We start from the raw sequence: 14317 nt of genomic DNA, 5'->3' as shown, positions 1-14317 counted from the left end.
GATTCTGTGTCTCCCTCGCTCTCTGACCCTCCCCCGTTCATGCTCTCTCTCTGTCTCAAAAATAAATAAACGTAAAAAAAAAAATTTTTTTTTAAATAAAATAAAATAAAAAGGTAAAAAAGAAACATTTTATAGTTTCTTTCACTTTCATATCCTCATAACGGGCCCAGGCTTCATTGGTCATTTGGTCCTGGATCTTCTAGCAAGACAAATTAAGCCCTTTAACCCGCAACTCCAGTTAAATTTTAATCACTCTTAGGCCTTGATAGCAGGAGAGACACCTGTAGTGTCACATTTGATCCATTTTAACTAAAGACTTGCAAACTGAGAAGCTGTAGCTTCCAGTGGTAACTTGTGTCTGGGGGCTTAGGCTATGAGTACAAGTCAGGTATTTGCATCATGGTGCATTGGTATGAGCTATTGTCATGGGAGGGCAATAAGGCGAGAACATGAATGGGCATCATGGGAATGTGCTGTCCTGCTTGGGGACTCTCCCTGTGGCCCTGAGTATGAAAGGGTAAAAACACTCTGGTCTCCCCATGTTGCAAATTCTTAGACATTTTATTGCCATGGAAGAAAGGAAAGGCAACTTCATTTGCCCTCATCGCTCCTTGAACTATTTTGCCCTGGTTTAGCTTCTGGAGTCTGGAATGTGCCTCTAGGCAAGAAGTGAAGGGCCAGATTGAATTTCCTTCCCCTCGAGACATGGGTTTTAAAGATGACTATGTCCATTCCAGTCCTCAAGGATTTCATTATCTTGCTGAAGATCCTGACATGATTCTGTGGAAAAATTTACTGGTGGGTGCCAGGCACTGGGGATAAAATGGGAGCACTCAGAGCAGACAAGGCCTTAGTCTCATGGAGTTGACACGCTGGGCCCTTGAGACCACAAACAAGGAAACCTTGATAAGGAATGGGAAGAAATGAAAACAGTAATGAAGTGGAGAGCGAGTAAGGGGCTACTTTGGGCTCATTGTCGGTGAATGCTCCTAAATGGTGCTATTTGGCCAGAAACCTGAGTAAGAAATCATTTGTGGGAACATGGGGCAGAGTGTTCCAGTCTGAGGGGCTGGCAGGAGAAACAGCCTGAGGCAGCAATAAGGTGGCACTTGAGGTGATGTTGGAGAAGATAATCAAGAGGATGTGACCACTGGTTGACCCTTAAACTGGACTCAGGCAGTCCAAGGTTCCTCATCCCTCCCACCCCTCGCTGTGGGAGATGTTCCAAGGACATGGTCTTGAGAATAAGGTGTTGAGCCCATCTGGATGTGACTGAACCCAATTATGACCTCTACACGAACTTAGTCTGGCATGTAGGTGGGGACATCTACTCTTGCCTCACCAAAGATAACCCTTACAAGTAAGTTTCCTCGCTTATTAGAACCACCACCTATATATCTGGATTGGCCTTCCTTTTCAGTCTTCTTGCCTCCTGTATACAAGGGCCAGTTTGCAAACTAACACATGAGGTGCTTTCTGGTAATAGGTAAAACAAAACAAAACAAAACAAAAAAACTCCTGAGGTTTTAGTATGTTCCAGGCATTTAAGTTCTACACACTTTACATGTAATTCATTTCATCCTCACAAAACAATGAGGTAAGTATATTATCTCCAGTTTGGGGGAGGAAACTGAGGCACAGAGAGGTTAATTAACTTGCCCAAAATTACACCGCTAGTAAATGCTGGAGCTAGGATTCAAACCCAGAGTCCATTTTCGCAGTTTTTGCACACAAATTGGAGTAGGGTAGTGCATAAATCCCATCTCTGAGTGCTCTCCTTTCTCCACTGTTAGGACCAGTTGGGTTCATTCACTCAACAAATATTTCTTGATGCCTGCCATGTACATCACTATTATAGGCGCAGAGGATACAATAGTGTACGAAATGGACAGAATCTCTGCCTTTCTGACGTCCACATGGATGGGGAAATAAATACCAAAAGTAAACTAAAGAACCAAAGAATCATAACTGTGGCTAAAAGAAATAAGGATGACACACCGGAGTGGATTGGGGTCGAACTTAAAATAGTGTGACCCTTGGGCTCGGTCCCTTGAGCACCCGACTTGGGCTCAGGTCATGATCTCTCAGGTCATGATCTCGTGGGGTTCCTGAGTTCTAGCCCCCCATGGGGTTCGCTGCTGTCAGCACAGTCAATACAGATCCTCTGTACCACCCCCCCCCCCCGCCCCTACGCCACTTGCGCTCTGTCTCAAAAATAAACATTAAAAAAATTAAAATAGTGTGATCTAGGGAACGCTTCACTGAAAAGACCTTTGAGGAAAAGCAAAGTTTTTAGGGGATTGATCCTTAGGATTCTGTAACCCAAGACCCAGCTCCATTTCGCGCACACTTTACGCACATGCGCGGCATTCAGAGCCCCTGCCTAGTGCTCGGGTGCCCTCTGGTGTCCCTTCCTCCCTGCGGAGCCTCGGCCGCCTCAGCTGAGGGATAGCAAGACCGGAAGTGCCGCGTCCTCCCCTCACCCTCCCCTTCCGGCTCACTTCCGCCTACCCCGCCCGGGCCGCCGGACCGGAAGCGTAGCGCTCTAACCCCAACCTCCTGGTCTAGCTTGAAACCGGGTGCCGCCAAGATGCCGGTAAGGGGGCGAAGTCGCGGTGTGGAGAGATGGCGAGAACTGGGGAGAGCGGCGAGAAGTCGTGCGTGAGCTGAGAGAAGCGGGCCGAGGAGGGCAGAGAGGAAGCGGGCCCTGAGAAGGGGAGAGGCGAGGAGAGGGGGCCTGTCGCTGTAGGATTGGGTCGGCCAGCGGGGACGGGGCCGCGGCAGAGTGGGCCAGAGACCCCGAGCGTGTAGAGGAGGCTGCCCCGGCCCCTTTCGCCCCTTTCGTTCCAGTGCCGACCCCTTCTCTCGTTCTTCCTGTGTCTCCGGACTCCGGCAGGATCCCCAAAGCTTCACTAGAGCCGAGAAGCCAAGGGCTGTGCTTTTTTTTTTTTTTTTTTTTTCTTTTTTTCTCCCCCAATTGTCAAGTCTAGGGTCTGGTTTCTCTTTTTCTACCCCCCACAGGCCCACTTCCTCTTCAGCCCCCGGGGGCGGATCACTCCCGCTGCTTGTCACTGCCATACCCCACTTCCCGGACTCCCCCTCTGTCGCTCCGGCCGTGGTGGCCACACTTGGCTGCTGGGTGTAGGGCCGCCAGAGCAGACGCTGGGTCGGCGCCTGGTTACCAGATGTTTCTATTTTCGTGTGCCTCGGGGTAGGAGTAAAATTGATAGTAGGCTGGTTGTCCTTCATTGCTGACAGCCCGTCTTGTGGGGCAAATTTATCGCCATCATGGTCTCCATTTTGCGGGTGAGGAAAGGGAGGTTCAATAACGTGATTACTCACACAAAAAAATTACTGAGCATCTGCTGCTTGCCAAGCACTGTTAACAGCTGTAAATAAGGCCAACAAACCCCTACACTCGAGGTCACAGTCTAATGGGGAGACAGATAAACATGTAAATGTAAATAGAGAAGACGGTTTTAGTGACAAACGCGATGAAGGAAATCGATGGGTAACAAGACAGCTGGTGGAGGTGAGGGTGGAGGCTGCTTTAGATGAAGCATACCTGTGACAAAAAAGAGCCAGCCACAGTTACATTTTTAATGAATCTTGTAGCTACCATTTGATTCCTGATGTGTGCCACGCAGGCCCTGAGCTACACACTGCACGTAAATTATCCCATTTAATCCTCACAGTAACCCATTGTTCCCATTTTGCAGAGGAGGAAATTGAGGCTCAGAGAAGTTAAGTAACTTACCCAAGGTTGTGTACTGATGGTAAAGCTAGATTTTAAGCTAGGACTTTAAAGTCCTGTGCTCGTTCCTGGACTTCCCTGTCCCCCATTGGGTTGAAAGTTCTTCAAGGACAGAGATCACACTGGTCTTTCTTACCATTTTATCACCATGCCTTGCACATAGAAGGTGTTTGGTTATCATTCGGTGAATGAGTGAATATATGAATGGGGCCCTTCTTGAGTTACCGAAAGACAGACATCTTGTAAAAAGCAGAACTCGGAATCAGCGTACAAATTGCGTTCATAAGTGTGGTTTCCCCTGCTCCTTTAACCCACACCTACCCGCTGAAGGCAGTAGATAACTCTTCATTTTATAAATTTGGAAACAGGCTAAGAGAAGAAAAGCGATGTCTTGGTCAAACACACAGCCAGGAAGTGGCAGAACTGAAAAGCCAGTGCTTGGGTTCTGGTTTAACAATAGCTTGGGGAAGGGGGGGCGTACCCCTGATTTTTTCGTGTTTGCCTATCTTTGTAGCATAAAGACTTCCACCGGTTACAAATATGATGTCACTGAACATGAACTTGGAAGATGCCCAATAGCACACCATTACATAGTATTTATACTGCAAAGATAGAAAAGTTATAAATAACCTTAAGATCATAGACCATAGTAAAATAATTTTTAAAAATAGAAAGTAATGAATTTTGAGTACTTATTACCTTTGTTTTTACTATAACTTAGTTGCAAATTTATATAATTTAATTTTTAGTAACGGCTGTGTTTAACAACCAGCTTACTTCCAAATTTGTCAAAATTCCTCAAAATGTATAACATCCCGTTTTCGTGAGCCAGTAAGAGCCAGCTCCAGACCATTGCTGCTGCCATCCCTTTTTCCCCCTCCCCTAGTTAGTCTTGGGTGGGTTATTCTTGTTTCCTCTGGAGAAATGTTGCTTGTCTGCCCCGCTGACATTTGCTCTCTTTCTGTTTCCGTATTCTTACCTGGCTTGCCACAACAGGCTTACCACTCTTCTCTCATGGACCCCGATACCAAACTCATTGGAAACATGGCACTGTTGCCTATCAGAAGTCAGTTCAAAGGACCCGCCCCTAGAGAGAGTAAGTCGAAACTTCTTTCCATTATTTTCAGATTTTAGTAGGAAACAACTAGCAATCCTCGGACGTTTTCAAGTCAGGCAAAGTCTTAGTTCGGTCCTCGGTCTCAGATTGCTCTTGTATTTTCTCTATGCTTGGTGGATATTGCATTCTAGGCCTTTCAAGATCAAGTGTATTATTGCTGCTGAGTTCTCCAGGATATTTTGTTGAGAGGGAAGAGGATGACAGTCATCCCACTGTCAGTTCTTACAAAGTGATTTAATGCTGGTATTTCTGTAGAATGACATGTCCCCATCCTTCCTCTGTCTTAAGGCTGGGAGAAAAAAAAAACAACAACAACGTTTTAACCCCTTCTCCCATTCAATCCTACTTCCTTTATTCATTCTTCAGTATCTTCATTTTCAGTAGTACTTCGATCTTAAATCTTACGTGCCCTCTATAACATTGCACATTCTTTCTCTTGTTTTTCTGAATTTCAGATCTTTGCTTTCTTTCTTGGTACTCACTTTCTCTTTTTTTGAACCATTTCTTACTGTTTAGAAAGCCCCATTCTTTTAGACTCTTCTGACACATTCTGAGATGTTCTGCCAACAGTGTGATTTGTATTGTATTAGACAGGGTTTCCCTGTACCCAGAAAGCATCTGCACTGATTTCCATTTTGGGTTTCTAACACCATAGTTTTCACTGTCAATTTTGTACTGACCTGGTCTCCATTCCTCTGCCAGACTATTTGACTTGACCTCTTCTTAATTTTGTTTTCAACACCAGTGGAAAACTCAGTAAACTCAATAAATTTGGTGAGTTGCCATAGTTTTTACTTGATTCTGAGATGAAGAAAAAGGAACAGATGGGAAAAAATAAAAGACCAAAAAGAAGAAAAATAGCATAAAAGAAAAGAATTACAGTGCAAAGAAAGAATAAGAATCAATGTTGGCCCAGATTCCTTGACAAGCAGCCTTTTCAGATGGTTACAAAATACATGTAGCAGATTAGAAAATGTAATTGACCAGGGATGGAGTGTATCTAGTTACCACCTTTGCAACATTTCCTGGGCCCTTAAGGGAGAAGGGGGCCCCTAGAAACCAGATCTTTGTGACTTCTGTAGACAGGGATACTCTTCCTCAGGAGACAGGATTAGACCTGAACGAGAATTAGGAAGGAGTACAAGCCTGTGCTGTGAGCTAAATAATAGGTAGCATTAATCAAATAAATTTATTTATGGGGCACCTGGCTGGCTCAGATGGTTGAGCGACCAACTCTTGATTTCAGCTCAGGTCGTGATCCCAGGTCATGGGATTGAGCCCCATGTCACGCTCTTCACCAAGGGTAGAGCCTACTTAAATTTAAGATCCTCTTTCTCTACCTCTGCTCCTCCCCTCCGCTTGTGCATGGCCTTCCCCAACCCCTCTTTCAGAACCAAAAAAAAATTTTTTGACATTCAACAGATAGCTTTTGAGCACTTTTTTGTGCCAGACATGCTTCTAAATCTTGTAACCCATTCCCCACCCCCCACAGTTTTACATTTAGAAGAACTAACTGGTTTTATAAACAATATTGAATCTTTTGAGGAAGTTTCCTTTTCTCTAGATAAGAAAATAGATTGGGAGAACACAGAGTCTAGAGTTAGAATTATGTTGAAATTTTTTAGCAGGGGAACAAGCAGCATTAAAGTCAGCTGAATCACACAGGATTCAACCTTCAGGATTACCTTGCATTTCTACTGTGTGAGAGGGATAGCAGTCATGGACAAGAAATATAAATAACTGTCTCTGGGGAAAAAAAAAAATAACAACAGTCTGTGCATTTCTGCAACCAGCTGCCGGATATCAAGACCCTGGGATTTTGACCTTCTTAAAATAAGAAAAGGAAAATAAAAAACTGCCAAAGAAATTGTATAAAGAGATCTGTCTTTGTCACAACAGTGTTTCTGGCTTTTCTCAGTCTCTAACCACCTAAAACAGCTTGTACAAGTATATATGAAGTCATCGTTTTCATAGAAAGATATATACATGAGCCCAGTGTGTTCCTAAATGACAATTGAGATTTTTTCCCCTGAAACTGCAGTATGTAAATTCAAATGAAATTACATTGAATAGTTTTTAGTTTTAAATAGCATTTTATCAAAGTTAGTCTGTGTCTCAGTCTATTTTTATAAACCCATTGAGAAAAACGTCTGGAATGATGTTCACCAAATGTTAATAGTAGTTATTTCCAGGGAGTGAGATTTAGGGTGACAGTAAAATATTTTTCTGTGCTGATTAATTTGTTTCTAATGAGTATATTTTTTATAAAAACAATAAAACTATAAGAATAAACCATGGGGATGCCTGGGTGGCTCAGTCGGTTAAGCGTCCAGGTCTTGAGATCAAGCCCTAGGTCAGGCTCTGTGCTGACAGCAGAGGCTGCTTGAGATTCTCTCTCTCTCCCTCTCTCTCTCTGCCCCTCCCTCCCTCCCTCCCTCCCTCCCTCCCTCCCTCTCCCTCCCTCCCTCTCCCTCCCTCTCTCTCTGTTTTAAATAAACCTTTAAAAAATAGCAAGCTTTTTTAAAAAAATAATAAACCATGTACATACTGATTTTTCTAGAAATTGTTTCTAAAGACCTCATGTCTCAGCCTCATTTTATTCAACTCCATTTTTAAGTTTGTTTATTTGTTTTGAGAGAAAGGGAGAGAGAGAATATCCCAAGCAGGTTCCGTGCTGTCAGCACCAAGCCAGGTGCAAGGTTTAAACCCATGAAACATGAAATCATGACCTGAGTCAATGTCACATGCTTAACCGACAGAGCTACTCAGGCGCCCCTCGACACCAAGACTTTTGACCATTGAACTGGGGTTTTTTTCTAAGTGTTATTTTCGCATTTGGCTAATGTTCTCTGCCTTCTTCCCCTTGTGTCCTCCTTAGCAAAAGATACAGATATTGTGGATGAAGCCATCTATTACTTCAAGGCCAATGTTTTCTTCAAAAACTATGAGATTAAGGTAAAGTACAGAGCTTTTAATATTTAATTTGGTTTTCTGGTAGGGATAATAATCTACCTGGCAGTCAGGGTTCTGAGGAGTAAATAAAATTGAATGAGATTGTATGACTTTAAAAACCCAGAATAATGCCTAATATTAGACCCTATATCAACATTAGTTTCTCATTTTTCCTCCAAAGTCTGTACCATGTGTCAGCAAACTACAGCCTGAGGGCCAATCTGGCCCCCTGCCTCTTTTTACAAATAAAGTTTTATTAGAACACAGCCACGTACATTTTTTAAGATATTGTCTATGGCTGCATTCACTCCACAGCAGCTGGGTTGCGCAGTTGTGACAAAGCCTGGCCTGCAAAACCTAAAATATTTAATATCTGGTCCTTTACAGAGGAAGTCTGCCAACCCATCATCTAGACATTTTTATTTATTATCAGCATTAGTAAAGCTCCTACTGTGTGCCAGTCCAAAACTAAAAAATCCTACATGATACGGTATTTTTATATACTTCTGTGTCCTGGACCTGAAATGGAGCAAATAAAGAAACTTCACTGATCCTGGTCCTTCCCTTGACTACCCTTTTCTCCTTTCTGCTCTTAGTTCTTGTGAGGAACGGGGTCAAGAGGAAAGTAGAAGGAAGGTGGCAGAAAAGGAGAGGGGGAGATGGAAACAAAATAAAAAAGAACTTTTCTGAGTTCCTTCTATGAGCAAGTTACAGGAATGTCAACAACTTTTATTGATAACGTTCTAGAATATGGAACTTCAGCCTCTCCTTGCCAAACTTTGACCTTTTGGAATCAGGGTGTGAAAATCTTTGTTTGTAGACTCTTGGTCTAGAAATTGTAGTCTAACTGTCCTGTGATACTCTCAACGTATTCTGTATTTAATATACGGTCTAAGTGTTATGTTTGTAATAGGTGTAAATAAATGTAATTCTGCCACATTTCATTCTTCTGAGTCATATAATCTTAAAAAAAAGGACATGTGTTATTTGGTTTTTTTTAGACTGTAGATCTGTGCCAGATTTAACCTGAAGTATGTGCCACATTTGCTCAACATCCAATCCTCACATTTTCCTTTTAATTAGACCAAGAGGTGGGCTCATGAAGCTCTTTAAGAACAAGACACATGAAGGGGTGCCTGGGTGGCTCAGTTGGTTAAGCGTCCAACTTCAGCTCAGGTCATGATCTCACAGTTCCGGAGTTCAAGTCCCCTGTCGGGCTCTCTGCTGACAGCCTGGACCCTAGAGTCTGCTTCAGATTCTGTGTCTCCTTCTCTCCCTGCCCCTCCCCTGCTTGTGCTCTGTCTCTCTCACTTGCTCAAAAATAAACAAACATAAAAAAAAAAAAAAAAAACCAAAAAACAAGACACACATGAAATAGCTGTTCCTCCTTTAAAGTCATAAAGGCTTTTGTTCTCGGCAGAGACTCTGAAGTGAAAGAGCTTTAAAAATTAGCTGACCATATGGTGCACCTCAGGTTTTCCAGGCAGCTCTAGTAACTCTCCTTCCTACACGGAGGGAGGTGCTGTTGGCACAGCTTCCCGGGGACTGAGAGGCAAGGGGAATGCAGGGATGAGGGCAGCCAAGGTGAACAAAAACAGCCACACAGCTCAGGATGGCAACAGGCGGCTCCCTCCCTAGGAGCGGACACACCAGTGGCCCGAGAAGACTGCATTTGGAGAATGGCAACTTTTGGTGCTATAGGAACTATACTTGCAGCTTTCAGTTGATGCTCAAAAGACAAAGCTTGAATTTTTATTGCACGTGATTGTTATGTTTTAATCAGGACTGTTTTTAACTTCTGTGTTCCCACCCCCACCCCCGCCCCACCCCTGCAGAATGAAGCTGATAGAACCTTGATATATATAACTCTCTATATTTCTGAGTGTCTGAAGAAACTCCAAAAGGTAATTAAACTTGGATGATTGTCTATCTAGAAAACACAGTACACATGTTCACCTGCTTAGCCATCTGGACTTGTTGAGACTTTAAGGACAAGTAGTACTTTCTCTTAGAGCCCGGACCCAAGAGGAAAATCTGAATGTGGATTCTAAACCTATAATTTAGTTGACTAATGAGAAGATAAGGGTGTGGTGTTTTAAGGCATTGCGTGTATCTTCCCGAGACAGAAATCTTCCTTTTAAACTCTTGGCTCAGAGGTTGTTAACCTGGGGTCCAAGGATATAATTCAAGGGTTCATGAGCTTGAGAGGGAAAAAGATTACATCTTTCTTTTCACTAACTTGTAACTGAAATTTAGCATTTACTGTAATTATTAATGTAGGCAACAACCCACAGTAGCATAAGCTGTACCTGTGACTTTTTCTTCAGTAGAAATCACAACATTTTCCTATTACATTCAGAGTTGAAGATGTTTTGAAATTTTATTTTCACTCATTACTGCTTCATATTTTAGTTATTAGGCCCCTGCCTGGATCTTGTCATGCAGTGCATTAATAAAGAAGTGCCTGTAGGAGTATGTCATAAATTTGGCTTTTTAATATTGTGATTATTGTGTTTGACTATAAATGATTTCTTTTGTAATTTTGTATGTTTTAGTCATTTAAAACATTATTCTGGGGAGGGGCCTAGAGGCTTCTCAGAATGCAGAAGGGCACCCAAAAACATTAGTAATCCCAGCCACATCTACTTAGACTAAAAAATTACAAATTGGATGTTATTATCCTTTTCTCTGTAAAATATGTGTGTGTGTATAATTTTTTTTCTTTTTCTTTCTTTTTTTTTTTTTTTAAGTGCAATTCCAAAAGCCAAGGTGAGAAAGAAATGTATACCCTGGGAATCACTAATTTTCCCATTCCTGGAGAGCCTGGTTTTCCACTTAATGCAATTTATGCCAAACCTGCAAACAAACAGGAAGATGGTAAGAACAGGGTTTCTACCTCCCTCTCTATGGCACAAGATTTTCTCCATTTGATTATTTACCCCCTCCTTTCTTTGTCTTGATTGGTGTACAGGTTGAGAGTAGAATCATTAGCACAGATACTATCTTACCAGTAACTCTCACAAAAGATTCTTGGCAACAAATATAACATGTAGAGAATCCTTTGAACCAGAATAGTTATAAAACCACTGGACTGTCATTTCTATTTCATATCTTGTCTGAATGTGTAGAAATGTATTACCAAGGTCACTGTCCAGCAACCAGCACACATTGGGGATGCATTCTCAGACAGGATTTTTCTTATTTTTCTCCTGGCTCCTTATTTTAGAGGTGATGAGGGCCTACTTACAGCAGCTGAGACAAGAGACTGGACTGAGACTTTGTGAGAAAGTTTTTGACCCTCAGAATGATAAACCTAGCAAGGTAAGACCCTCTTCTTTACCTACTTAGTTGATAAATAACCTTTTATCATGCAGCTACTATTAAATAAACTAAGGTCTTCCCTTGCAAGAATATTTTAGTCTGTGTATTGCAGTGCTGCTTAACTTTGAGTATGTGCCTAGTACATAGTAGGGGTTCAGTGAGTCACAGTGAATAATGAATTGCATACAATAAACATTTTTGATTGTATGTTCTTATATTAGGGCATTGTAAACCCACAGGGCAGATTTTCTGTGTGAGATATCTTGAATGTATTACATTTTTTTGTCACCATAATTTGGACTGATTTGTGAGTCAAAAAAACCTTTTTTACATGTGTTTTCAAGAAGTTTATAACGTAAGAGATGTCAGGCCAAGATTACATTTTGTTATTACATAAATTAATATTCTGACCTTATCTTGAACTTGCATGGTGATTTGACACCCACTATCCATTCTGTTTTATCTCCTCTTGTTAGTGGTGGACTTGCTTTGTGAAGAGACAGTTCATGAACAAGAGTCTTTCAGGACCTGGACAGTAAAAGGAGCCTGGGCAGACACTTCCCACAGCCATGGGCAGCATTTTACAGCAAGATGTACACAGTTCTTTGCCTTTATTTGATAAAGTTTTATACGGAAGAGAGAAGAGAGCATGTCTTCACTTGAAGAGCTCTTTATCAAGAATTAGGGTGGTGGGGAGAAGAATGGGTTGTCGAAGGGTGATTTGAAATTTTCTGTGTTATTAAGCTGGTGCTTAATAAGAATAGGTAATAATAAAGAAGTTTCTAACATTCCATGTCAAAACACTTTATTGCTTATCCTTGACATTCACTTAAAATTTTTTTGAGCTAATATTCACTCTTTTAAAGTGTACAATTCATGGCATGCCTGAGTGGCTCAGTCGGTTAAACGTCCAACTTCCACGGGTTCAAGCCCCGCGTCAAGCTCTGTGCTGACAGCTCTCTCTCTGCCCCTCCCCTGCTCATGCTCTCTTTCTCTCTCAAAAATAAATAAACATTAAAAAATAATAATTAAAAAAAAATAATAAAGTGTACAATTCAGTGGTGGTCACCCCCCCAACCATTCTTTTCCTCTCCCCACCCCATCATTCCCTGGCAAGCAGTGATGTACTTTCTGTCTATGGATTTGCCTTTTCTGGATATTTCACAACAAGGGATCATACAGCACGTGGCCTCTTGTGTCCTGGCTTCTTAGAATTGACATTTTCAAGGTTCATCCATGTTACAGTAACAGTACTCCATTCCTTTTTTCTTTTTCTTTATTGTGGTAAAACGTATAACGTTACCATGTCAACCATTTTCTTTAAGTTTAGTTCTTTATTTTGAAAGAGAGCAAGTACAAGCAGGGGAGGAGAGGGAGAGAAGAGAGAATCCCAAGCAGGTGCCATGCTCCCAGCGCAGAGGCTGGCATGGGGCTCAATCCCATGAATCGTGAGATCATGACCTGAGCTGAAATCAAGAGTTAGACACTTAACTGACTGAGCCACCCAGGCGCCCCATTTCAACCATTTTTAAGTGTGTAGCTCACTGGTATTGATTACATTCACAATACTTGCAACCATCACCACTGTTTATTTCCAAAACTTGCTCGGTACTCCAAACAGCAACACTTAAAACCACCAGTGACTGTAATATCCAGCTCCTGATAATCTCTAATCTACTCTCAATCTCTGAATTTGCCTATCCTGGCATCTCATATAAGAGGGATCAAACAATATTTGTCCTTTTGTATCTGGCTTCTTTTACTTAGCATAATGTCTTCAAGATTCATCTATATTTTAACCTATATCAATACTTCATTCCTTTTTATGGCTGAATAATACTCCACTGTATGTCCATCGTGTGTGTGTGTGTGTGTGTGCGCGCGTGTGTGCGCGCGTGCGCGTGTGTAGATCCCATTTTGTTTTTCCATGCATCAGTTTATGGACATCTGGGTTGTTTCCACTTATGGGCTGTTAGGAACAATGTTGCCAGGGACATTCCTGTACAAATTTTTGTGTGGATATATGTTTCCATTTCTCTTGGTTATATACCTACCAGTGGGATTACTGAATCACACTATGTTTAGCTTTCTGAAGAACTGGGAGACTTTTTCCACAGTGGCTGCACCAGTTTACATTTCCAATAGCAAGGAGTAAGAGTTCTAATTTCTCTATGTCCTCTCCAACACTTGTGCCTTATTTATAACTATCCGGGTAGGCATGAAGCAGTATCTCATAAAACTGCACTGTTTTATCTCATTGTGGTTTCGGTATGTATTTCTCTAATAACTAATGATGTTGAGCATCTTTTCATGTAGATATTGGCCATTTGTATATCTTCTTTGGAGAAATGCTTATTCAAATTCTTTGCCCAGTTTTTACTTTTTTTTTTTTTTTTTTTATCTTTTAGTTGTTGAGTTGCAGGAGTTCTTTATATTCTGAATTCTAGACCCTTATCAGATATATGATTTGTGGAAACTTGCTCCTATGTCTATAGTCTTTTTTTTTTTTTTTTCCTTTGGTGGCTTGTGCTTTTGGTGTCATATCTAAAAAACTATTGTAGGGGCGCCTGGGTGGCTCAGTTGGTTAAGCGTCCGGCTCAGGTCATGATCTTGTGGTTTGTGGGTTCAAGCCCCCAGTCGGGCTCTGTGCTGACAGCTCAGAGCCTGGAGCCTGCTTTAGATTCTCTCTCTCTCTCTCTCTCTCTCTCTCTCTCTCTCTCTCTCCCCCCCCTCCTTCCCCCTCTTTCCTCCTTCCCCTCCCTAGATCGTGCTCTCTCTCTCTCTCTCTCAAAAATAAACATAAAAAAAATGTTTTTTATTTAAAAATTATTGTATATTCCAAAACATCATTTTACACCTAAGTAATGATTTCCTAAGTGTTTTATACTTTTAGCTCTTACATTTGGGTTTCTCATCCTTTTTGAGTTTCCTTTTATATATGATGTAAGGTAGAGGCCCAGCTTTATTCTTTGGGACATGGCTATTTGTTACAGTACATTTGTGGAAAAGGCTATCCTTTTCCTTTTGAATTGGCTCTCTTGTCAAAAATGACCATAAATGTATGGGTTTATTTCTGGATTCTATTGTCTATCCTCATGTGACATTCACTTTTCTATTTGGCCAATTTTTTAGCATTTAAGAGGTTTTCATTATTTGGCTGATAAAAGTAGCCA

The 14317-nt window shown here is 41.7% G+C and overlaps 1 protein-coding gene across 1 annotated transcript; it reads left to right on the top strand.

Moving 5' to 3' along the window:
- The first annotated feature begins 2468 nt into the window (after positions 1–2468).
- ARPC3 (actin related protein 2/3 complex subunit 3) lies at positions 2469–11932 on the top strand. The gene is made up of 7 exons (XM_060612257.2): positions 2469–2596; positions 4751–4850; positions 7750–7826; positions 9659–9727; positions 10574–10700; positions 11050–11144; positions 11621–11932. Exons 1-7 carry the CDS (start codon positions 2591–2593, stop codon positions 11681–11683), a joined length of 537 nt encoding a protein of 178 aa, XP_060468240.1. The 5' UTR covers positions 2469–2590; the 3' UTR covers positions 11684–11932.
- Positions 11933–14317: the final 2385 nt, after the last annotated feature.

This window comes from Panthera onca, chromosome D3, assembly GCF_046562875.1.
Source record: "Panthera onca isolate mPanOnc1 chromosome D3, mPanOnc1 haplotype 2, whole genome shotgun sequence".
Lineage (NCBI taxonomy): Eukaryota > Metazoa > Chordata > Mammalia > Carnivora > Felidae > Panthera > Panthera onca.
The sequence above is the reverse complement of the archived record's forward strand: the minus strand, read 5'-3'. Positions and strand labels throughout refer to the sequence as shown.